This window comes from Lissotriton vulgaris, chromosome 1_1 (genome assembly GCF_964263255.1).
Source record: "Lissotriton vulgaris chromosome 1_1, aLisVul1.2, whole genome shotgun sequence".
NCBI classification, from domain to species: domain Eukaryota; kingdom Metazoa; phylum Chordata; class Amphibia; order Caudata; family Salamandridae; genus Lissotriton; species Lissotriton vulgaris.
This window is the reverse complement of record NC_141685.1, coordinates 920,536,507-920,563,349: the sequence shown is the minus strand read 5'-3', so window position 1 is coordinate 920,563,349 and position 26,843 is coordinate 920,536,507. Positions and strand designations below refer to the sequence as shown.

Here is a 26,843-nt window from a genome sequence, read left to right as displayed (position 1 = left end):
TTCTTATGATATTCCCCCAGCACAGTTTCCTCCTGGGATCATTAAAAAGGAGGAGTCAATGGCTGGTGAATCATGGTCTGATTTATATAAACTGACAATATAAAAATGATTCCCCAGAAGCAGCAACTTTCCGGCAGGGCCAGTGCTTAGGCCGTATTGATTACATATTTAAGTCTCTTTGGCAATTCAACCTTTTTAAGAATTTCGAGGTGGTTAAATATGAAGGTAGTGATCACTGGGCAATTGCAGCAGTCCTTGACCTGTGTGAGCCAGTGTCCCCAGAGAGGGTTTTGCCTCTAACAATGTCTTATCCGTGTAGGCTCTCAACACGCTTGAATCGAATTCATCTCCAACAGTTTGCCACCTTTCAACTAGCGGAGAAGATTGATATCTCCCTACCTATGTTGATGATGTCATTGTGCGGTACAATAATATTGTACAGAAAGTTTTAGGTCGTATCACAGAAAATATATGTGAGAAGGGTGTGCAAGCAGAACCCCGTCCCAAGGGGTTTGGGGGCTGGTTCAACTCTGAGGTGCTGATTTTGATGTGTGTGTTAATGTGGAGTAAAATCCATTTTTAGAGGCTGAAGTATTTCCTCCAGAATCGGTATTTGCATGCTATTTCATTCCTTAGAAAAGTGTCTTTAACCTGCCCATTACTCCAAAAATATTGGAGGTAATTACATTTCCTCCATCGGCAGTTTATCTCCAAAAATCTGGAGATCCTTCCATGGTTACCACTACTGTTGGATTTTACCCCAAATGAGTTACTATGCAGCTAAGTTTGCTCCCACTAACCTACAGTTTTCTAGTGTTATTTTTTGAGGTATTTTCCTCCAGTTAGAAGCTGGAGTTAACAACTTCATTTTACTTCCACTAACAAGATTTGTGGTAATTTCATATCTGGAAATTAGTTATATCTTTGTCATTTGTGTATTTTATCACAGAATTCACTTTCATCAAAATAGCAGCAGTAGGAGCAGCTTTGTGGAACGTTTTACATCTTTTGAAGTGCATATAAGATCTTACAAGACATTATGAGGTATCTCCTGACCGTCCTGTTCCCTTGAGCTGTTTGTTTAACCGATCGGGCTGTGACAGAGTTCGTAAGGAGCATGGTTTTTTTGTGAAAAGGAAAAAATATTGCATCCAACACCTATCGGGATCACTACCTACTGTGGACTGCATTGCTCGCATTTTGTGCTGTTGCTGGGTCCGTTTTCATCCCCCTCCCGCCGCCGCACCAACCACCTAACGGCCGCCGAGCAGAGGGGGGCATCCAATACCGGAGGTCAGCGGGGCCTGGAAACTACATTTCCCGCCAGCCCCAGCGGCGAGAATACCGCGACCAGAGCGCGCCAGGCGGCGCTTTAAAGAGGCGTCACCCCCGCGTCGCGGGAGCGCCTGGGGCGAAGCCCGGGCAAAGGGCGGGCCCTCTGTGGCCAAGGTAGGCCGGGCAGGGCCCCGGTATTTTCATCTCATTTTAAGTAAGACCTGATAATGTTTGCAGACGTGTAAACTGTGAGGAGATATATCTGTTGACTGGCCGAGCATTTACTTCATTGTCTCTGTGGATTCGTATTTTATTGACTGTTCGTTTTATTTTTTATTTTATTTTTTTTTAAATTTAAAAACATTCACATATTCTGCTTTTACAAGCCTGCAGCCTGGTTAGAAATTCTCCATACATCATGACAGCAAAGAAATTACGCTCTGGAAGAATCCTAGGGGGGAGGTCATGTATAAAAACCAGATCTAACCCCTTGAGGAATAAATATGAAAATAGTGTACAACTTAAGGGACAGATGCAGTTATTGAAACTTTGGGAAAAACCAGTGAACAAATCTATGGAAGCTCCAATAATAACGGATGATGAGATGATAACACAGGCGGAACCGCAGTCTGATGTAAGGAAAGATTTTAATCTTGAGCTAACTGCGGAAAAAAATTTGCCTTCCCGGACTCCGACTACTGATGTAATCCTCCCAGTATGTTTATACAAAGGAGACCACTCTGATCCTATGATAACAAATTCGAACGTTCTTCAGCATAATACTCTTAAGGGCACAGAAAATCAGGAGGAGGATATAAGAGAAGTATCTATCCCGTCCAGTATCGATCTTGAACTTTGTGGTCGCTATATGGACGAGAGAATTTTGAAACAGCCTGATCCTAGTAAAACTCCAAATGGAGCAACGCCATCAGGATTACTGCTATATAGTAGCACTCCTTCTATAACACCTAATGACATCCCCTCAATGCAGAGTAATCTATCAGGAATCTGCTCTCTTACTGCATCTGGTTACCCAAAAAATGATAAACCGGTTTCTGATTCTCTGATAGCACTTGAACACTTACTGGCTTCCATATTACTCTTATTGGGTAAATTTGTAGGGAGTTCTGATTGCATTTTGGACTCAGTTACTGAGATATTGAAAGTATTACTGGCTAAAAATGCTGAGAATGGGTCTATTTCCCCTACTGAATCTGTTGTCCAAAATGTCATAGACAGCAATAATTCATTAAGAAAAAATGCACCGGTGGGGATGACATTAAAGGTAGATATTCACGAGCCTTTCAAGACCCCTACCCCAACTTTCTTAAACCGGAGGAAAGAATTGGAACCAACCTTGAAGGAAGAAAGTTTGGTAGAGGTTAACCAAACTGCTGGAAATGAACTTTTTCCCATCTTTAATCAGGATAAAAAAGAACCTGAAGGAACTTTAGTGACTAAGGGAATAGTAAAAGAAAAAAGTAAAAAGAACAAAGGGAAAAATAGGAAGCCTGTTCGCAAGTACAAGAAGAAAAGACAGAGGCAAATCATTTTTCAAAAGCACATAAATACTGAAGCGCCTGATGTTATAGAAATTGCAGATAGCTCATTATTGGATACTCCCGGTAAAGAGGCTGTGGGTTGTATCACTAACCCTGTCGTAGAAGGTCCCCTTGTTGACAGCCCTATGAATGGGGGAGTTCTATGTTCTGAGGTTAATGAGATAGAACCCCCAGCACCAGTGGATGAAGACACAAGAAATATGCCTACGGTACTTAATTCATCTGCACCTATTTTTCGGCTACCATCTGAAGTGACTACGAATTCAACCATTGAGCCTTTGAAAGTCTCTAACCCATGTGTGGATACCTTGACATTGGATTTTCTTCCCTTATTTGATTTTGACCTAAATTTGAACAGGTCATGGTTGCTTAATTGCCTTAAGGATATTGAAAGCTTAAAACGTATTCTGTCAAGTGATATTGACTTGGTCTCAGTAATAAGGTTTGAAAATGGGCAACGAGCACGGGTAAAATTTTGTTCAAAAATAATTGCTAACCTTGTCTTCCAACAAGCGGAAGCATTCCAATGTAGAGGGATTGACGTGTTACCCTTTTTTAATAATGGAAAGCGTATTTTCTTTAGAGAAGGAACTTCAAAGTTGGGTTCTAGGCAGGAAGACCCGTCCACCCATAATAAAGTTCTAAAAATCTGGGTCTCTAGAGGTAAACACATGGTTTCTCAGGTACTCCCTCTCCCTGAGAATATGGATATTCCTCTAACAGAAGATAAACAGCTGTGGAATTGGCTACCAGGAGTTTTATCGAATAACACATCGAACAATTCAAGACTATTTCAACATCTTTAACAGACAATTAAAAGTCATCTCCTGGAATGCAGCAGGACTCCATAATTGCCCAGAGAAGCTTGATTTTCTATTTTCTTTGAACGCAGATGTGCTATGTATTCAGGAAACATGGTGTAAAAATATCCTATATGGGGGGAAAGATTATTTTGTTCTTGAGGCCGCCGCTACACCTTCAAAAAAAAGGTCATGCAAAAGGTGGAATTGCCTGTTTTTTATCTAACTCATTACAATGGCAATTTTCCCATTACACGGACACTAGTAATCTTTTTCAATCAATAACTATCAATAATCTAGCGTCAGTAGGTAGACGGTCTTCGCTTGTAATTTTAAATGCATACATTCCACCTGAAGATACTTTTAACATTGTTTTGAAGAGAATGTTTTCCTATGTAAAACAATTATTAGAGCTCGATCAGCCTCCATATATCCTACTCATGGGTGACTTAAATAGCAAAGTGTCTAACTTAAGTTCAGACATGTTTAGAAACAAATCCAAGGAAGAAGCATATAATATACCTCAAGCAATCTTTCCTAGTAAAATAAAAACTAATAAAATAGGAAAGATATTGCTTGAAGAACTTAGCTATCTAGAGGGGCTAATCGTAAACGGTATTATGCCTTCCGACATTCCCGCTAATTTTACACATAGGTCATTTAGGGGTGAATCCATCCTGGATTATGTAATTACGGACTATGATACGTTCTCTTTCATTCGAGACATAATGATCTCTCAATCCTCCTTGAGCGACCATAATATGATCAACATAACTGTCTCATTACAACCTCCAGATACTGACTCTTGGTCTTTAGTTAATAAAGGAGTTTCTATTAATTGTAAGTCTGGAAGATGCTTCTGGGACTCTACCACTATGAAGGATGTACAAAATATTCTTGCCCAAACTCTACTAGAATTAGATGAATGGCAGGGTAGGGAATTTTTACACTTCGAAATCCTTATGAAGAAGCTTATCATGACAGCAAAGAAATCAAGAAACCCTAAGAAGTTGCACTTCCCTCCTAGTATGTTATTACCTTTAAATAAGGAAATAAATAAACTTGTGAGGCAACAGTACCTTAATAGATCCAGGGAAAATGAGCATAAGTTAGCCTTACTAAAAAGAAGGAGGGTCAGACTGAGAACAAAATTAAAAAGAGAAAAAGAAGATTCCCTCTGGATTAGGTTAAGAGAGGCTTCGGCCTTTAACAAATCTAGAGAATTCTGGTCCATAATAGGGAAGGGATGTGGAGCAAGAACCACCCCCATCCCCATCTCTATTGCTGAAGATGTCTGGATATTATTTATATCTAGTTTATACGCATCTAACGGTGTAGAGGGTGATAACTGGGAACTAGCCCCGAATAGAGAGCATAATATAGAACTCCCGACCGAGAAATCCATAGCTTCCGTGATAAAGAGTCTGCGCTCTTCCGGAGCTATGGGTCCGGACGAGTTGCCCATGTCAATAATGAAGCAAGATGTTACCTCTTGGAGTAGGATTCTTCTCCCAGTGTTTCATGCATGCTTCCTATCGAGATCAGTCCCCAACTCTTGGAGGGGAAGTATATTAATTCCCATATTTAACAAGCATTTGCAATGCAATAGGTCTCGCATTAGGAAAGTTTGAGCTATTGGTCTTGTAGATGACAAATCTTTTATTTATGTGTTGGTTTTGAAAATCGCGAAATTAATGGCTTTGTCATTTACAATGCCAATACTTTTAACTTTTGCAAATGTGACACCTATAGCATTTGTAATGCAACATGTTTTGTATTTACGTGACTTAGATGTATCGATATTACAAATAACAATGGCTTTTATTTTTTTAAAATACTGTGGAAGAGAGCAGCAGATCAGCACAGCAGAAGAGAACAGGAAGTTAAAGAAGGAGGTGGGTGGAAGAGAGCAGCAGATCAGTATGGGAGAAGAGAACAGGGAGTTGGAGAAGGGGGCGGGCGGGGTGGAAGAGAGCAGCAGATCAGCAGAAGAGAACAGGGAGTTTAAAAAGGAGGCGGGTGGAAAAGAGCAGCAGATTAGCACAAGAGAAGATAACAGGGAGTTAGAGAAGGAGGCGGGTGGAAGAGAGCAGCAGAACAGCACGGGAGAAGAGAACAGGGAGGTAGAAAAGGAGGTGGGGTGGAAGAACACAGCAGATCAGCACAAGAGAAGAGAACAGGGAGTTAAAGAAGGAGGCGGTGGAAAAGAACAGCAGATCAGTACAGGAGAAGAGAACAGGGAGTTAGAGAAGGAGGCGGGTGGAAGAGAGCAGCAGATCAGCACGGGAGAACAGAAGAGGGAGAAAAGAAGGAGGCGGTTGGAAGAGAGAAGCAGATCAGCACAGGAGAAGAGAACAGGGAGTTGAAGAAGGGAGATTTGCATGAATTGGGTGGTCGTCATGCAGGGGCCTTTCATCCTTCTGGGGATGGTTGGAGTGTAGTTCTGCGGGCGGTGGGACCCCCCCCCCCCTCACACACACACCCATGGCGTGGGGTTAGGCGCTGTTGGGAAGGGGGGATTGCAGTGGAGGATGTGGGATGGCTGAGGGCAACGGATGCAGGGGGGCCGCATAGACAATTGCCCTCGGCAATAAATAGAATAAAATAAAAGAAGGCATGGAGGGAGCGTGGCCAGGGGGACCAGGTGTAGAGAGTATGCTGTTCCACGGGGGTCGTATAGCTCGGGAGGAGGCAGACAGGGGATGGGTACAGGAGGGGCGCTGGTGGGGGGTGGCGTCCTGGGATGCAGAGTTTCAATGGAGGTGGAAGAATGGGGGGGGGCGTTGCGCGGGAGGGGGGGCTGCTTGCAGGAGAGACATTGCATTAAGAGGGTGGTCGCTGCAGGGGCCTCTCATCCTTCCGAGGCCGTTTGGGTTGGGGTGCAGTTCAGCGGGCGATGGGAGGACAGGGCGGGAGTCGTGCACGGTCTGTTCCAGAGTGGGCCAAAAAATAAATAAAACCAGTGGCGGGGATCCCGAGACAAAACATAAGCAACGCAAATGCATGCCAGATAAAGTAAACTGCGCATTGTGTCTGTTCTTTAGAGGGGAGGGAGTGAAAGGAAAAGAGAGGACGACTGAAGGGGGCGTTATAAAACCAGAATGGATGCCCCACAGCCGTGAGCTTTGAGGTGCAAGCAGATGGGGCAACGATGCAGTGCTGTGATGTTTCAATGCGCCCTGGCACCACGTGGTTGTAGATGGGGGTGCTAGTACAATTGGGGTGTTGGGGGGGAAGGGGATGGTTTGTATTAGCTGTGCTGGGCGGCCGAGCAGCAGCGCTTATTGAGCTGGCCATTAGCCCTGTGTTGTGAATACTTACATGCTGTGTGTCTTTAGTCACAAGCTGCACGTACTCAGAAGTGCATGCATGCCAGTGTGTCCCTACACCAGCCAGGGTTTACTGAAGTAGAAATTAGAGTGGGATAAAAGCACGCTCGAGTGTGGCAGTAAAAGGGGGTGGGGGCACATTTCGCAACTTTGGCCAAAGTACTCAAGGGGTGGTGGCTTGCAGGAAGGGAGATTTGCATGAATTGGGTGGTCGTCATGCAGGGGCCTTGCATCCTTCCGAGGCCCTTTGGGTTGGGGTGCAGTTCGGCGGGCGATGGGAGGACAGGGCGGGAGTCGTGCACGGTCTGTTCCAGAGTGGGACAAGAAATAAATAAAACCAGTAGCGGGGATCCCGAGACAAAACATAAGCAACACAGATGATTGCCAGATAAAGTAAACTGTGCACTGGGTCGGTTCTTTAGAGGGGAGGGAGTGAAAGGAAAAGAGAGGACCAGTGAAGGGGGAGTTTTAAAACCAGAATGGATGCCCCACAGCCACTGCCGGACCTCAGCAGGAGCACAGCGCGCGCCTCCTCAGAACACAACTAGAAACAATTATTATGTTGAGTTAAGGGAACCAAGGGATACAAAATAAATAGGAAATTAAAAAAAGCATTTGTTTTATTTTAGGTGCAAGCATAACGTGTCCGTTTTGAAAGCAGGGGTTCCAGGGGCAGCCTTGCAGATCACGCCAAGCTGTAGAATGCCTTACGCCTCAGTTGAATAATTAACTTCCTATCTATATCTGGGAAGGTAAACAGCAGCAACACAAGCCCTAGACGCTCGTCCAGGCTGCCCAGGCGGCCAACGGACAGCTGGAATTTAAAATGTTTACTGTTTATCTGGAGTTTATTACCGTCTGCAGCACGGTCCTGCGGATGGAAGGAACACAGGAAATATGTGAAGTGATTTAGGATAACAGACTGTGAGCATCTGCCAGCACTTTACTGGACTGGGAACATTTGCATGATGTGGCTGCGTTCATTTGAATGGAACCGGCAGCGTTACCTGCTTCATTTGCCAAGGGGACTATAGTATTCTAAATCTCGGGGGCTACTTGTGGATCGCGTTGCCAAAAGAAGACGACTATTTGTTGTGGCTTTTGTATTCACGCGGCGGTCAGTGCATTTTTCAACCATTTATGGAAAAAGAACTCTGTGTTCGAGTTGGATTTGAAAAGAGTGTATTCATTTAAAATCACACCGATACTTTGTGCGAGCTGTGTAAGCCGCGTTGGAGGTTTAATGTGCTCGGGATTCCTACGCTCCTGAAGGGGTACTGCCATACATTCGAAGAACTCTGACATGGCTGCATATGTTCGGTGAACTTCAGGTACGTGCGCGATGCTCACGCAACGAGGCAGATGCCAGGTAACAAAGTGAAATCACTTGAAACAACTTCTACTCCCCAAAAGACAAGCAAGCGGTGACCTGGGGGGGGGGGGGGGTGGATCTTGTCCCCGAAAGAAATCAACGCCGCAGCCCTGCTCCGTGAAAACCGGAAGTCAGGCACTTTTGACCGAGACGGGGGCGGGGCCTGCAATCCGGCAGGAAGTCCGGCCGCCCGCCCGGTGAGTGTCCGACCAGCGCTGCAGAGGAGACACGGAACACGCCGAAAGAGCCCGGTGAGTGGGAGGGGAGGGGAGGGGAGGGGAGGGGAGGGGGGTGTACGCGCGTGTGTCTGTGTGCGCTGGTGTGTGTGTGGGGCAGTCTCTGTGTGTGCGTGTAGGTGCGCTAGTGTGTGTAGGTGCGTCGGCGAGGGGGGGGGGAGGGGTGTGTGTGTGCCTGCGTGTCCGTGTGTGTGTGTGCGCGTGCGCGTGTGCCTGTGCGTGCAGGGGATGGGGCCTGCCTGTGTGCGCGTCGTGTTTGCATGCAAACCCTGCGGTCTGCGCAAGCGCGCTCGCTCCCGCGGTGAAATCCGACACTGGGAAAGCTCGTGACACTTTGGTGTCCACTCTCCTAAATACGGATAGCATTAGTTGTCGAGCTGACAGCATTCATGCTTCGCATGAATGCTAACGTCAGCTCGACCTAAAAAGGGAGAGCGGGATAAGCCTACCAATTATCGTTTAATAGCTCTATTGGACTCAATAGGAATTTTTTTTGCCAAATGTCTTTTAATGTTAATTACTGAATGGGTAGAATTAAATGGTATTTTACCCTTGGAACAAACAGGATTTCGCAAAGAGCATGATACACTTGATAATTTAACAGCATTACAGGTGATTGTTGACAAATATGTACGTGTTCGAGGTGGTGGCATATACGTGGCATTTATAGACTTCTCCACAGCGTTTGACAAGGTGGATCGTCCAACGCTGTGGAGAAAGCTTGCTGCATTGGGCATGCCAATGCAATTAATCGAACTGGTAAAGTCTCTTCACTCGAACACGTGGTGTAAGGTACTGCAAGGCGGAGAAAGGGGTCTTTCTCAATCTATCCCTTCTCCGAATGGGTTGAAACAAGGGTGTATACTGGCCCCTATATTGTTTTCACTATATACGGCAGACCTACCTACTTCCATTGCAACTTGTGGTGGACTATCCCCGATAATTGGAGGGTCACCTATATCGGTTCTAATTAAGTATGGGCGGAAAATCCGTTCCGCTCGCGGATTTTGCGGTTTTTTGGTAAATTCGCAATCCGCGAGATTCGCGAATTTCCCGCAAAATCCGCGAGCAGCGGATTTTATGGCTTGCTCGCACTGTTCGCGTGAGTTTGCGGCTTCCCAGTTCAACTTCGCGCCCCGCGAATAAGCGCTAAATTGCAGAAATACGATCTTAGCAAAACTGAAACTACTTACCAGGTTCAAAAGTTCAAGCTCATCATTAGTAGCCATTTCCTGTAGTACTTCCTGAGGGGCCCCTCCAGAGTTCAGTTGCCTACTTGCAACTATTATGTGACCCTGCTCTGACCCTCAGAATAGTTACACATATGCCACAAAGGTCCTGAATTACAGCTAAGGGAGACAAGCAGGAGCCAGGCTGGAAGTTCAAATCCAGTGACACATTTATCAGCCCCTAATTGATTATCGTCAGTTGGGGCAGGGCAGGTGTTGTAACTAATTTTGCAACAATGAAAGCACTTAGCAAGTGCAAAAGATCACTAATCAGGAAGCACTAAGGAAGCAGGTGCCAGCTAAAAAAATATTCTGTGACACATTAATCAGCCCCAAATTAATTCAGGTCACTTGAGGCAGGGAAGGTGTGCTTTGCTTTGCCACAATAATGTACACTGGACAACCAGAGGGTGCTGTGATGAAACAGAGGGTGGCATGGGTGGGCCAGAGGGTGGCATGAGTAGTCAGAGAGTGGCAGTGGTGACAGAGAGTGGCAGTGGTGACAGAGAGCGGCAGTGATGAAGAAGAGTGTCCCAAACAGGCTGGACACGTAGAAACAACAAGTTCGCAAAACTTGCGACCCGACAGGTAAGTTCGCGTTTGCAAAATTGTACAAAACCCACGCGAACTGGCAGAAACCCGCGCGAACACACACAAAAAAAAATCCGCAAATTCGCGAGAATTCGCGGATTGCGAGTTCGCAAATCCGCAAAATTCGCGAACGCGAGATTCGCAAAATTCGCCCATGCTTAGTTCTAATGTATGCAGATGATATACTCATCTTAGATTTAACCCCGAAGGGCTTGTCTAACCGCCTACATGCATTAAACCAATTCGCAGAAGCACACTACATGAAGATTAATGCTTCGAAAAGTAAAATTATGTGCATTTTTGGAAAGAAAAAATGTAGGTCTGAAAACTATAGTTGGGCTATAGGAGGACAGAAACTAGAGGTGGTTAAAACCTACACCTTCTTAGGTAAAATAATTTCAGCAAACCTAAGTGAGAAACCCCACATCGAGCACAATTCGCTTAAAGCATTGGCTCATGGTATGGGGTTATGTTCCTTGTACAATGCTACTGGGAAGAGACACTTTACACTATTTTTAGATGTATTTAGAGCAAAGATACCTGCAACTCTACTGTATGGAATTGAATTAGTGGAGTTAAAACACTGGGGATTCTTGCAAAAAATGGAAGGAAAGGTACTAAGAAGAATCTCTTCCCTCAATGCAGCTTGCTCTGTATCTTCATGCAGGCTGGAATTCGGACTCCGAAGTTGTTGGGTACAGGGGTTGATTGCCCTCGTAAGATGGGTAGCCTGTTTGGCTAAAGGTAAATCGGGTTCCTTACGGGAAGCCATTAAAAGTGAACTCCTGGGCAATTTTAACGAGTTTTCCCTGTTAGTAAAAAACTTTAGAAAAGCAGTAACTATGTTAGAGCTGGATGTAAGCACTTTGTTTTCACTTACTCCCTCTGAACTAAAGTCTAAATTAAAATGTGCATCTTGGGAACTCTGTTATAAATTGGATATGCTTGCCCAACAGAGAAAAAAAGAAAGGCAATCACTGTTAAATACATATACACCAAAGCTGGCCCAACAATACCTCACTTGGAATATCCCCCATAGAGTCCGTAGGTTATGGTACCTTTTAAGACAAGATTTGCTCCCACTAAATCTCCTTTTTGCAAAGTGGTATGGTGTATCTCCAATATGTAATCTCTGCCATAATGCTGTACAGGATCGTAATCATGTCTTGTTTATTTGTCCCGCACTATGCCCATTGCGCTATAAATGGTTAAAACCAATTTGTCTACAATTAGGAATTTTAAATGTAAAAACTTTTTTCCATGCACTTTATTGTCCTCCAAATGAAATGTTCTGTTTCAGAATTTTTAACTTTTTTAAAGGATTTTTAGATATTTATTAATGATACATAGAGAGATGTTAGATGATTGCTCGACCAGTAGATATGAAGTGTTTCCTTTTTGTTCTGTTTCGTGTGATTTTATTGTAACTAATGTTGTATAATTGTGCGTTTATTTTATGTGGCCCTCATTGAGAGCCAAAAACATAATAAACTTTGAACTTGAACTATGAGGTATCTCTTTTATTATTTATCAAAATTGATAATCAAACATATTCAATCAAACCAAAGTCAGCAGCAAGTGACCTGTTAAACAATGTGCAATCAATAGGCAGTTGCACTGTGCCTTAAAAACAGTGTTTGAAACCTACAACCATTGTACGTGGCAAAAAACCTGCACCTTGCAAAGTAAACAACTGTAAGTACATGCATTGAATTGTACGAGAGACAACTTAAACTCTGCAACACACATGCAACCTTTATGAGGCTTCAGAAACATTTAGCAGGAGGCATGCACTGCAATAACTCTTTAAACACACCACTACTTTTATGGGAAGCTCTGGCGGGGAAAGCCAGGGCTGGGGTTCCAAAAATAAGACCGCCCTACTAGAAACAACAAGCATTTGCAATGCAATAGGTATCGCATTTACGCGAGTTTAAGCTATTGGCATTGTAAATGACAATGCCTTTTATTTACGTTTTAGAACTAAAACATAAATAAAAGGGATTTTCATTTACAATGCCAAAAGTGTAAATGCGATACCTATTGCATTGCAAATGTTTGTTAAACTTGGTAACACTCTCTAGGCATCGGTTGCACCTCATTAATACCAGTTTAACATCCATAGGCAATAGAATGGTGACCAGTGCAGTTTTGCAAAGGGCCTTCCATTGCGAGGCAACACGTATAATATTTTCAGTAACTTTTGAACCATTTGAGCTAGAACAATTTTTTTGTTCAAATCCACAGAATATGTGGCAGATGATTGATTATGTGGCAAATGCAGCAAATCTACAATTACATTAAAATCTACACTTGCATAATCTACACTTGCATAATTCCAGTGGCCCCGACTATAGCACAAATTGCGTGCTTGCCTCATTTTTTTGTAAAAAGGATGCATTGATCGCTATATAAATAGTGCAAAAAACAGCAGCACTGCAAACAGCCTTTGAGTTCTGGTCATTCGTATTGTTCTCTGCTACATATTTTCTGCTTATGATGTTGAATTATGCGACAAGGGATAATACATTAATTTAGGAAATGTTGCCTAAAAAGCGAAATGTGAAAATTACCAAAATTATGCCAGGTTTTGCTCTTGTAGTGGACATTTCATTTGAGCTTACATTTATTTTAACAAAAGGAGAAGGGGAAAAGCTTACCTGGCTGTTCATTTTCTGTGTTTTCCAGGGTGGTATCAATTCCACCTAGTCTTTCCAAACAAGCAGGATCCATAAACTCCAACACTTTTAGTTCAACATAAGGGACACCCGCTACCTGTCCCTTTAGCGTGCTGCTTTGCCATGCTATAATCTTCACGCACTTTCTTGCGCAGGTCATACCACCTTTTTTTTAATATCAGTTACAAGGCGTTAGGTAGTGGAGATGGCATTTATCTTTTGCAGAATACTGTCTCTGGCACCATTTTTAATCTGCAGAGATGTACGATGGGACTGTGTACCAAATAAAACATCATAGTTTTCCAGGATGTTGTCATCAAGCAGTTCCAAAGATTGTTCAGAAAATTAGGCCTTTCTTTTTCTAAATAGATTTGCATTAGCCATGATTACAAATAGATTACCTTCAGCCAAGTAGCCTTTATTCCAAAAACTGCTCTGCTAAACAATCTTCTGAACAGAAAAGTTTCTCTGTTATCTTCCTGAACTGGGCTTTCCAGCAGTAATTAAATTAAGAATAATGTATTGCCAGCAAAGTTCACAGGTCGGATGATCTTTCAGCATACAAAAATGCAAACACCCATGACATGCTTTGCTTTCAACTCCACAAATCCTCCAAAAATAGGCCTTCGACACATTTACGACAATTTTTAATGGTTTCTAGGCAAGCTCTTCTAAAATATCGACAGAACACCAACTCCATGCCGAGGACTTAATTTTAACCTTCAAAATAGGTTCATAAATAACCTTATTTTTTCCATGCTAAACTGTCAAAAGATGAATGGAGTTAGGAGCTGGTTAAACTTAAACATCAATATAAATCTCTTGTGTAGACGAAAAAAGCCACCTCCTACCATAGTAAGTTGGATGAGATGCAGGAAATTATCCTCCTCAAGGATCAGCAAAAGTTCTGGTCAAAGGTTAATGAGTTTAGTGGTCAAAATAGGGGCACACTTGCTTGTATGATCCCGGAAGCTCAGTGGGCTACTTATTTGACAGACCTATGTAGGGGACCCTTCGGCTCCGATAGACCCCCATAAAATTCTTGAACGAAAACTCCCCGTTACATGGTTTTCAGTAAAGGCCGTTATTGAGAGAGTAAAACTTTCCCAAGCCGCTGGCCCCAATAACATTTCAGCAGTAATAATTAAGACGAACAGTGTTTGATGGACCATGGTTTACTCTTCCTTGTTTAGTTGGATTGCCACGTCCGGCCTTTACCCCTTTTCATGGAAAGGGTCTATAGTGAAACCTATTTTTTAAAAAGGGAATGGTACAGACCCCATACATTATTGGCTTATTAGCCTTCTTGACATCTCACTAAAGATCTTGTCTAAGATTATTTTTGCCAAACTTGAAGACTGGTCTATTGAAACCAAGAGAATTCCAATAGAACAGGGGGGCTTTCGAGAGGGTCACTCCACTATAGACCACTGTTTTGCATTATGGGCCATTATTCAAAAGGCCCTGGAGGAAAATCGAAGGCTGCACTATTGTTTTGTAGACTTCCTGACAGCCTTTGATTTTGTGGGATAGGGATATCCGGTTGGGGGAACTTGTCGCCCCGGAGCTCCTGTCAAACCTCCTTAGTGTACTAGAAATCCTTGCTCTCTGGTAATTGGGCTCAGGTAGAGTTAGATAAGGTGGGTCGATTATCTCAAAGAATTCCCATTGACAATGGCCTGCGCCAGGGGTGGGTCGATTATCTCAAAGAATTCCCATTGACAATGGCCTGCGCCAGGGGTGCACCCCTGCTCTTTAGCCTATTTTTGGCCCACCTTCCCAGCTTTATTTCCCATTCTAAGTGTTTTTCCCCTAAAATCGGGAACTAGCACATTGTCTGTCTGCTTTATGCAGAGGATCTGGTATTACTGGATTGTACGCCTATTGATCTGCAGAGGAAACTAAATGCTCTAGCAACTTATAGTAAGCAGAACCAGCTCCACATTAATCTGGAAAAGACCAAGATTTTGGTCGGTGGGAAAAAATTTAAGAGTTTCACCTGGCACTTAAGACACACAGGAGGTGGAGCAAATAGATCAATATAAATATTTGGGCTTAAACTTCAGGAGGAATTTGCATTGGGGTACGCATTGGGAAGGCATTAAGAAGAAGGCCCTAACGCAGGACAGTTGTCTAGCCAGATTTAATTGTAGATTTGGGGGTGCTTTCCCATATTGCATTACTAAGGGCTTACAAAGGGAAGATACCTCCGCTGGGTCTGTATGGAGGAGAGTTTTTTTCCCTTGATCCAACATACATATGGGACAGATTAGAAAGGGTACAGATTCAGTAGTCAAAGTTTTTTTCAATCCAGTTGGTTTTATTGGATGAATTTAAATTCAGTTCCGTTTTAACCTATAGTGATCCCTGACGAAGGGCATCAGCCCGAAATGCATTGGAGTTCGGAAAATTAAAATGACAATGAGGATGCTACTTTGAATATAGTACTGAATTTAAGTTAATCTAATAACCCCTTTGCAGTGGGGGTAATTCACCCACTGTGCTGTGGGGCGGGGGTGCTCACAGTGCCCCCGTTCTCATGACGAGCTCAGCTAGTCATGAGGCACAATGCTCGTGTACTCATGACTAGCTGAGCTCGTCACAGCCACACTCGTTTCCACGGAATGCACAGCACAGCAGGGGAATTATCCCCGCATGTGAGCATTCCACGGCTCATGACGAGCTCAGCTCATCATGAGCACACGAGCACCGTGCCTCATGACGAGCTGAGTTTGTTATGCGCACGGAAGGAGTTTTTATTTTTACCTTTATTGAGGAATAAAAACATGATACACCAAAACACAGTGCAGTATCACAATACACAGCAATAAGGTACAGTCCAGAACAGGCAAAAGAGTACAAGGAGGTACTTTACAGCAAAAAAAGGAACCAGGAGTGGTAGAGTCGCAGCACCAAAAAGTCTCAAGGCCACACCTCCCCTGGCGGAGCCACCCAGGAAAAAACAGAAAGATACAATATCAGAGGGGAGCAGAGAGCAACTGGGTCGTCTGTAAGAAAACAGTGAATGGGACAGGCAGGAATCAACACCGGCGGCCGCCGTGGGCAAAGGGCCGGCGGCGGAGCGCGGGATAGGCAGCGCCGCTGGAGCAGGAGAAGAAAAGCGACCAGGGAGCCAGTCGAGCAACAGGGCGGAGGTGGCAGAAATCACAATACTATATACCCGGGGCCATATCCCCCCCAGAGGGAACACACAGAGCAGAACAATAACCAAAAGGCTCATGAGACAGCAGGGGGGGCCAAGGATAAATGGTGAAAGGAGCAGTCACTGACCAACACCGGCGGCCGCCGTGGACACAGGGCCGGAGGGGAGCGCGGAAGAGGAAGTGCCGCTGGGGTGGGAGCGGGAAAGAAGATAGGCGACCAAGGGGGCTCAAATGTCGACCATAGGGAACTCCTTGCCAGTCCCAAGGTTGTTAAAGAGGCTTACCCAATATCCCCACTTAGAGCCTCCACCCACCAATGGTTGGCCTAGGGCCTGGCTCCTGACACTGACAGCTGTCAGTGGCCTCTGTTGATTACTGTCCATATGGACAGAGCTTTATTTGGGTTGGGGACAGAAGTCTGATCCAAGAGGTGGAATGGGCCGCTGTCGGACTATTGGGGTATATCTGTGAGCAAATTAAGGTTAGATGCTGCATAGATGGGGTCCACAGATGAGGAGAAGGATTCATCATGGGTCAGTTCAGAGGCTCAAGAGAGTATAGAGGGATCCAACAGATGTTTAGACAGGCGTAGCACTGACAAGTGCCTCTGCAGTAGTGGACCTTTGTCCACCTTCTATCGCCCTAAGCAGGGAAGTCCATCAAGGCATTGATTAGAGTACACTGGCTAGAGTATGGAGGGGGGTTTCGTTGAAAAATTGCACTTTCGGAAGGGTCACCCCCAAACATTTTGCCTTCCTCCTCCTACCGTTTGTGGAATTTTTTTTGGCCTTAGGACTGAGCACTTTACCACTGCTAATCAGTGCAAACAGGCATGTCCTCTCTCCGTAAAACATGGCAACACTGGCTCATCCCTAAATAGCATATTTAAAATATTTAAAAGCTCCTTGTAAAGTGCACTACATGCGCCCAGGCCCTGTAAATGAAATGCTACTAGTGGACTTGCAGCACTGCTTGTGCCAACCACTTAAGTAACCAAACTGAGGTGGCATAGTGCACAAACAAATGATGGATTAAACCCAGATCGCCTGACTGAGGGAGAGTGGTTAAAAGGTTTCAGCACTCCGTCCATCGTCTTGTTGTGTTTGCTGTGTTCGCCCTAAGTGGCCAAAGGTATGCCCAGAAGTGGGTCTCTTGCTCGCTGTGGCACTCGATTCTAGCTAGCTTGGCTGGTGAGGGGTGAGACCCCGAAACATGTCCCAGGATGTTTGTTTCCAGTCCAACGAGTACCTGGCCTGGCAGGTCGGGCTGCACTGTTCCCAAGAGGTGCAGCATCAAGGCTAATTTGCATATGGGTGGGTCCAAACTAGAGTGGCATAGTGAGCAAAAGAACAAGAAAATAATACCAGATCTTTTGACTGGAGGGGTGGGTGCTTGAAACGTTTCAGCACTCCATCCATCATCTTGTGTTTACTTTTAGAAAGTTGGCATTTTCTTACTCTAGCCATTTGGTTCCTGCTGCCTGCCTCCGACATATCTGGGAAGGGTGACTGCTGGGCTTGGTGTATTCCCTCTAGACAGACACACATTGTGAGAGTTTAGGTGTGCCTTGATGGGCCATCCTGGCAGGACGGGAGGGAGGAGCTGGACTCAGTCTCACTTACACCTGAATAGACTGTGTCCTGTCCCCTACACAAAGGGCTGCAATTTCCCCACCCCAGTAGTGAGTCTGGAGCCAGGACAGAGTGGGCAGGGCATTTGTGCACTTCAAAGGCCTATCTTTGAAGTCTTCCCACTTCTAAAGCCACTAGGTAGAACTACTGGACCTCAGACACCACCACTACAGTACACTTCTGGACCTGTTAATATTCTGCCAGGAAGAAGGGCTGCTGAAGGACTGCTGCCTGCTGTTCCTCTGCCTGGGTGAGAAGTACTGGACCTGTATCGCGTAAACCCAGAGTGACTCCTCGGGCTAGCTGGCTGGCTCCTGTTCTGAACCCTCAGGGGCTTAAAAAAACTTCCATCAACCTTACTTTTGCACATGGACTCAACCATCTGGGAGTCTGCCCTGTCCAGTGATGCCATCCCAGTCCTAGAGCCTTGGAAGGGGGCCTAAGGTGCTTGCTATAGCAAAACATATGCACCCTCTGTCAAACGGGCGCTTTGCTGCCACAATGTGGATCAGAAACGGTGCATCGATCATGTTGCATGGATCAGAACCAGTGCATCACTCCAGTTGCATGACCAGAACCAGCGCATCACTCCAGTTGCATGACCAGAACCAGTGCATCGCCACAGCTGCCTAGATCAGCCCTGACACATCGCCCTAGGAACTACCACTGCATGAAGCTCTTCCCAGTGCAAGGTCTATGCATCTTTATTGAAGGCATCTTCAATGACGAATCTACACATTGCACCTCATCAGATCAGATCCATCACCACTGCTGCGCGGATCATGACTGGCGCATCGCCACAACTGCGTGGATTAACACCAACGCATTGTCAACGTCAACCCAGCCAGGATCAAGGTACTTTTGTTCAGTAGACCTCAATGGGTCCCTGTATCCAGACCACGTTACATCGCTGTGAGCCCGAACTTTTGGCTTTGTCTCGGTCCAGCGTGACCAGTTTTCTCAAGTAAGTGTTTATTACTTCTAAGCGATATTTTACAGTTTATTCTTCCCAAAAAATTATATATCAAGTTCTGCTTATTGGATGCTTGTCGTTTTGGTCTTGTTTTATTTATTAATTTAAGCTCTATTTTTCTAACCTGGTGAGGAATCTATTTGTATGGCGTTTTCACTGTTGTACTGTTTGATGTGCTGCACAAATACTTTACACATTGCCTCTAAGTTAAGCCTAACTGCTCTGTGCCAAGATACCAGTGAGTCAGCACAGGTTCATTTACGGTTTGCTTGCTCCTTTCACTAACTCAGTGGTAGCTGCCTGACTTTGGTTAATACCCTAGTCAACCAACAAGCCAATTTCTAATATGAGGTATCTAGGTGACTACCATTCTTTAGGTCGAAGTATAAATCAGCATCTATGCAATGGGTAAGTAAATTGACTGTCTCCTTATCACGTGGGCCACCTTGAAGCCCTTGAACAGTTTTAGAACCAGATATGAACAGGTCCTGCAGCCTAATATAGAAATTATGCCAGGGAAGAGGATGGGATTCATCCAAACTTATGAGTTGCACTTTGGTAATATCATAACAAGATATAGGCTTGGTATGGGCTGATGTCAGTTCTGGATAAAGACTGGTGTCTGGGCCGGATCCAGATAGGCACTACTGGAGTTGAGGCAGCGTTGGTGCAGGAGCTATAAGTATCAACAAAGCCTCCAGCACAGGAGTAGAGGTAAGAGTTGGTACCAGTAAGGGTCTGGACTAAGCCCCAAATAGGTTAGTCAAACTAGGTGCAGGTCCAAATAGTTCCAGATTCAGTCTGGTGCCTGGGGGTAATCCAAAAATTACGGAACCTGCAGTTAGAAGTACGTTTGGCTTTTCTGGGTATGTGGAAATGTTAATTGATTGTCAGGATTCCCAAACCTTGCATAAATGTGAAATCTCTCAACGTTCACTGCTTACTTTGTATAGAATATCTAATTTCAACTGTTCTTTTCAATTGCAGGAAGACAGCTGGGAAAGGACGTAGCATTAGCAGAGAAAGAGGACGGGTTGAGTCGGATGTAAAGACCCCAAGTGGAAAGGAATGCTCCCCAAATAGCGAAATAAGAAGTCAAAACATTGTGTTTCTGAAAACTCATAAAACTGGCAGCAGCACTTTCCAGAACATTCTCTTTCGGCTTGGGGAGAAGCGGGGTCTCACTTTTGCTTTCCCAGTCTATACCTACCAGTTTGCCTACCCAGAGAAGTTTGCCAAGGGGTTTGTGGAAGACCTTCCAAGAGAGGCTGCAGAGTTTAACATCCTCTGCAGCCACATGCGGTTAGATGTACTTGCTGTACAGGAGGTCATGCCTGGGAGCACCCACTATCTCACCATCCTCCGAGATCCAGTGAGCACCTTTGAATCAGTGTTCACCTACTACAGAACGACGGTGCCGGCATTCGAACTGGTGATGAACATCTCAGGAAGTCCACTTGCCACATTTCTTAGAGCCCCACATCACTATTACGACTCTAGGTATATCACAAATGGTTTGGCCAAAAATCCAATGACATTTGACCTGGGTTTGAACAGTACCAGAGAGCGGGTCGATGAGACTTGGCAAAAAGATCTGGAAAAATTGGAGAAGGATTTTCACCTAGTAATGATTGCAGAGTACTTTGACGAGTCCTTGATACTTGTTAAGGAACTTCTACGTTTGGATTTTGAAGACCTGGTTTATGTACGAATGAACACCAGACCACAAGGCAGCAGGGCGAATATTGATGGAGGTAAGTCTCAGCAGATTAGAACCTGGAACCAACTGGATGTGAACTTGTATGAACACTTCAACAGGACTTTATGGAAGAAAATCGAATGCTATGGATACACAAGAATGAAGAGGGAATTGGATGCTTTGGAGTCCCTGACAAGAGAGACCAGGAGATCATGTCTTGATGGTGGTCCAGTGGGACCAGAAAAGACATCAGACAGCCTCCGTCCATGGCAGCCAGACACCACCAGGATCCTAGGGTACAACCTACGAAGAAACCTCTCCACACTGGAATATGAAAAATGTTACCGTCTAGTCTTGCCTGAACTCCGCTATCACGCTTATCTTTATCAACGACAGTATGGCAGAGACATGAAGACACTTCCATTGGACTAATCGACTAAACTGTGGGCGAGGAACATCTAATAAGGGCTACGATGACAGTTTATTAACAGCTAGGCCAAGACTTTACAATCCCATTTTAACAATCAGCTTTCAATATGGGGAGAGGCTGGCTCAAGTTTGCTACGGGCAAAGAAAGTTCAGTCCATGGCAAACAGGAGGAAACTGATCTTATGTTCATTGGGGCCATTAGAGAGGTTCGATGTCCGTGAAACACCAGGGTGTAGAACGTTTGACAGTGCTGAGTTAAGAGGGAGAGGCTTCTAATGACACTTCCCTGAAGTGACAACACACAACAGGCTGCTCACATCTAAACAAGAGGAGCATATCTCTAGCCTCCTGGCCACAGGAGGCAGTAAGCTCCTATGACGAGGCTGGACTGCAAAAGATTCCACTCACCAATGGTTAGAAGAGGTCCTGCACTCTACTAAGTGCAAGAGGTGCTACAAGAAGCAGCACTCACAAGCCATCGTAAAGGCTGCCTCTCACCATCGACTGCAAGAGGCAACTCAATGAAAGCAAGAGTCACCATTCACCATTGATTGGATGAACCAGTAGTCACCAATGACTGCAAGAGGCAAAATATCACCGATTCCAGAAGGCACCATCCGTGGAATACATGCGGTATGACTTACGGAAAGCAAGAAACAATTTTCACCAACTGCAACAAAGCAGCGCTAACGGACTTGGTGACGCTCATGGATCAAACACAAAAGAAGATCTCAAAAACAAATTATTAGTAACTCCATAACTAAAGACAGTAAACATGCATATTTTCTATGTGGAGTGTAGGATAGGTCAGTAAATTTGAGTACGCTTTACCTCGATGTGTTTCTATAGTGTTGGGGCTACTCAGTTGGTCATAATGTTATTCTGGTGTGAAAGAGTAAACCCAAGCCCTTCAGACAGGATTAAAAGATGAAAGCAGATTTGCTTTGCGTTGTTGAGGCCTTTGAAGATCCGGCTCAATGAGAAGGCATATGGACGAGGTGTCAGAAGTGGGAAGAGGGCTACAGCAAACACGAGGGCTGGATACATTGCAACAAAAGGGGGGGACCTAAAGAGAGATTGGCAGAGCAGTAACATCTATACCTGGTAATGCCCCATCAGAGGGCGGTGCAGGGTGACTGGCAGAACTGGGCGTGTGTTACTGCTGGAATATGTTTGGGGTAATGCAGGGCACAAGTCCTAAAAAAAGAAGTGGGGGGACGCTGTCATCGGAAGTGACATCACAACAGGAAGTACCGTCACGAAAGGTGGCTTGCCCCATCGGACTCATTGCCTCCCCTCGCTCACCCCTTAGATGCGATTACATCTGAGAAGCCAGCGCGTGAGCATCGTGCTGTGAGCTCCGATCTAGTCCCAGAGAGGCCAAAAGGTGAAGTCCAGGTGTTTGGCAGGGGGGACGGCGTCCACTCGGTAAAATAAGTGTTGGGACGCCGACCACACGCATGGTACCCCGACTCAAGCCCTGGGGTAATGTGGGCCTTAAACGACCACCAAAGCATTATGAAAACAATGCCACTATATTTCAGTAATTTTGTGGACAGGGTTATTTACATCTCTATGTTTCAGTTGTTAATTTCCCTCAACAACTATGATGTCCCTTGCTTGTAACTCACTACAGTAAAAACGCTTTGTAACTCTTTAACTGAATTTCCACCTGGGCATTTACCTTAGACTGTACAACACAAAAATATTGATGCATAGGGAAGTGTGGTATGGAGGCAGATTTTCCCAAAAGGGGATACATAATTCCCTTACTGGTGGCTCATAGTGCTTTGTTCACTGGAACTATAATCCTGTAAATGAACGGTTGAGCCCACATTAGTGGAGATTGGCGATTTCTTTTTTGCGGGCGGGGGTGCTAACAACCTGCCTCAACTACACTGATTTAAGTGATCGAGGGCCACTACCCACTCAAGCCCAAAGGTGGCGTTTTTCACATGTAGAACATTTATTCTAAAAGGAAGCCAAAAGATGCTTTTAGTCAAATAATATTGTAAAAAAATGTCGGATTTCAGATACAATTCGGAAGAGGCATTTGTGAAATATTATAGTATTTTATGATTTACGGAGTTCAACATTCCCCAAAGATGAGCTGCTTACTTGCACGAAGAAAATCTTTAGAAAAAAAAAAATAACCATGATTTGTCAAAGAAAATAGTTAAAAGGTAAAAATTCCACAGACTGTTGAAATGAGTTTCATATAATTTTTAAAGCCATTTTTTCATCTGCTCTAGGGAAGAGATTGTCGGACGACTCAGAACCCAATTGGATAGGTTGCACAGATTTCACACTGGAATGGGGCAGGTTCTTTCATCTGCTTCAGCTGATCTGTGTATGTCATCAGGATCTGCGTCTCTGGTGCTAGGGACTCCACTAAATACTGCATTTATGGGCATTAGGGAAGTGCAGGGTAGTAATTAATGTGCTATCGACCCTTGGGGTCACTACGCCCCCATATGACCATTTCTTGTGGAAAGTGGGCATAACCCTGTGCCAGAATTCCCATGTATACCATCACAAAGATGGCTACTCCTGAAAAATCGTGTCCACCTCACAGTAGCCCACCTTGGGGGTGGTACTAGCCAGAGACGCCATACCTACTTGCCTAGCTAATTTTCCCACCTGTCCAGGTGCCAAGCGGGCTCTGGATAGCGGGGTGGCTTCCGGTCCTTTCAGGGGAAACAGATTTGCATTCGAAAGGTGGCAGCGTCCTTGAAGCTCGCCAACCCAAGGCTAATCAGCAGGTTATCCTGTGGGAGAGGGTGTTACGCCCTCAACCTCGCCAGGCTTTTGTCCCGAGTCTCCTGAGAAAAAATGCTCTCACCCTAGAAAGCTAGAACAGAGTCTCAGGTGGCAGGCTGGCAGAAACCAGTCAGCATGCACACAAGAGGCTGGAAGGTTTCCAGGGGGCACTTCTGCAGTGCCCTCTGGGGGCATGTATTGATAAATCCAACACAGTGTGGGTTTGCCTTGCCAATACCGGATGTTTAATACCAAACATCTCTATTTTCAATGAAGCCATCATGTGGCTGGGAAACTCATTTTCACCAGTGTCAAGCACATGTTCTAAAATGGCTTCCCTGGCCAATTGTACTAGCGGTAATGGAACTGGCCAGCACAGGGGCATATTTGCCCATGCGGTACGCCCTCACATGTAGTACTAAGCAACCTGCCTTAGGACCGTCAGGCCTGCTGTAGGGGTGACTTATAAGTATCACATGCAGTGGTAGGGGACATGGCACACAGGGATGTGTTACATGTTGTGTTTTTACTTTTGTCTGTGCCAAGACACGCAGCCTGCAATGGCAATCTTGCATGTGCTTGGTGAGCGGTCCCTTAGGGTGGCACAATCCACGCTACAGCCCATTAGGGGCTCTCGTTAGTACCTCAGGCCGCCCTAGGTACCAGGGGTGCTATTTACTAGGGCCTGGCTGAGGGTGCTAAAACTTTTTCCAATTGAGTAAACAATGCTTTTTAGGGAATGAACATTGGTACTGGGAAACTGGTTAGCAGGGACCCAGTACAATGCAGTCAAAGTTGCATCACAAACCAGGCAAAAAGAGGGGAGGTGTACTGCAACAAAAACCCAGTTTCCTACAGATACAAAGTCAGTTTTTATATCCAGTCCCTTGGTCGTGAAGATGGGTGCGTCTGTGCAGAGGGTATGAGAAAGGTATCATGGCCTGAAATAGTTTTTCGATAGAGGTGGGAGCATATATTTGCTAAAAACCCTTTGTGGTGAGGATAGACTTGTGGCAGTTGGATTAGGCTACTTAAAATCGAGGCTTGATCAGGGATAGCTGATATTTTGCTGCAGCGATCTTTCTGGGAGGCATGGTTTGGTTGAAACTACAAGTTCTGGTGGGCGCAGATCACAGGAGGGATCCCTGATCATCAGTGCTTTGAAAACTTTCATTAGTTGGAAGTAGGCCAGATCGCATGTGGAGAAGAGTGAGGTGGTTGCATTAGATCAGAGCATGATTTAAAACCACAAACATGCTTCTTTTAAGGGCGAGCAGTTGGTGGTTGAATAGAGTCTGACCGTGTATGGAGATCGATGAAGACGATGAGCAATGATCTGTCCAGATGCCAAGGTGTGGGTTGAGGAAGCTGGTGGTAATACTCCCCGGTTTAGACTAGGTCTAGTCTTTAGTTGTAGGAAGGCACACAATGGAGATGGTTTTGAGAGTTAATCATGCTGAGTAAGCCTTTGACCAAGGTAAGGAAAGTCTGATCCATAGCAAAGTTAACTTGCCCTACGAATAACCTTCTGTCCAAAGTGATGTGTTCGTAACTTAATTAAAGGAATTGAGGAAATACCCATGTTGTGCTTGCAATTATAGTACTGTGAGATATGAAGATTAGTGCCAGCAGAGGGACTGGTGTTGAAGGCAAGCATTTCAGCACAGAGGATGAGGGTTGCTGAGATGGAGGCAGCCTGGGAGATCCTGCTAAGGACTGCTAATACGGAAATAGGCAAATAGTTTGAAACATTTAGTATGAAAAGCATTCAGGTTGAAAGTGTTTAACAAAAACACTTGATTCAAAAGCATTTAGTAAGTAAGGGAAAAAAATAGAATTTTAAACTTTTACCATTGGCACAACTTATTACCACCTCTTTGCTTAGGAGCCCAAAATGGCAGAGATCGGGGTTAGAAAAGTAATTCTATTCAGCTGAAGTAATGGCACAAGAAGGTATTTCCCACAGATGAAGTTATGAGCAGGTCATCATTATAAAAAGTGTAAAAAAAATAATTCACATAGAAAAAAGTTTAACTCTCTCCTCAAAATAAATGTCATGTACATAAATAAACAAAATAATCCTCACTGAATGCAAAATTTTTCAAACGGAGGGCCGATTTATAATTTGGCAGATGGAGTAATCTACGTGGGCCTGGCAGAGGATTTAACGCCCGCCAGGCGATACTACTACGCCCACCAAATTAAGAAACAGCCAGCAAGCTGGAGGTCATTTCCAAAGCATTGGCAGAAACTTCTGTCAAGGCCGTTTACATTTTTGTGCAGGGCTCCGTCAACATGACGGAGCACTGCACTAAACTGTTTTCTTTTTATTTTCAAATACATAATCCTTAACCTGGATTTTCCTTTTGAAAATAAAGAAAATGCTCCACTCGCCAAGAGAGTCCTCTCCCATGGCGAGGGGAACATTTAGCAGTTTTCATTGCCCCTTACCATCTGGGTTTTCCAGCGGGGACTGGCAGTGAACACTGACCTCCAATTTCTGCCATCAATGAGATGGGCAGAATCAGAGGTCTGCCTCAGACACCTGAAGCGTCAAGGGAGAGGGGGGATTCATAAGATTCCGCACAGCCGTTGGAGGGGTTTAATCACAGCAGAGACGGAGGAGTCTCTGCTGTGATTAAACCTAAGGTCCGCCCGCATCTAAATTTGCCGCAACAAAGTATCTATAATGCTAAGATATAAATGGGACAATAAATCTATTTCAAACTACGCGTTTGAAACTACTACACTAAATTTTGTTTCACCCCCCTCTTGGAGTTGGGTCTCTGCCAGTGGTTTATACTGCGGGGCGGGGAATCTGGGAAGGATGGAGTGCTTGCTGTTGTGATGAAGCAGCAACAGAGAGATAGGACGGAGAGTGGTGTGTGTTTGTTGGGCTAAAGCATGGGGTACTGGTGGGCAAAATTGTGCTGCGGCCAGTGCTCAGGTCTCAACAATGAGTAACGCTTGCCTGTGTTGGCAGAAACTAACCCTAGGGCAGCAAGGGGTCCCAATTGCAGAATTAATGTGCATCAATATAGTTGTGCTAAGTTCACAATCAACCGACGGTCAACCACTTCTGAAAACCAACAAAAATAACCGCACTTCATTAGCA

The 26,843-nt window shown here is 44.8% G+C and overlaps 1 protein-coding gene across 1 annotated transcript in view; it reads left to right on the top strand.

Annotated features, from left to right (window-relative positions):
• The window catches only part of LOC147748167 (galactosylceramide sulfotransferase-like), a 31,429-nt gene extending 10,020 nt beyond the window's left edge, over positions 1 to 21,409 (top strand). The window contains exon 2 of the mRNA XM_086936391.1: positions 19,828 to 21,409. Coding sequence (XP_086792517.1) covers positions 19,828 to 20,971 — 1,144 coding nt within the window. The 3' untranslated portion in view covers positions 20,972 to 21,409. The remainder of the gene's footprint in view (positions 1 to 19,827) is intronic.
• The last annotated feature ends 5,434 nt before the right edge of the window (positions 21,410 to 26,843 follow it).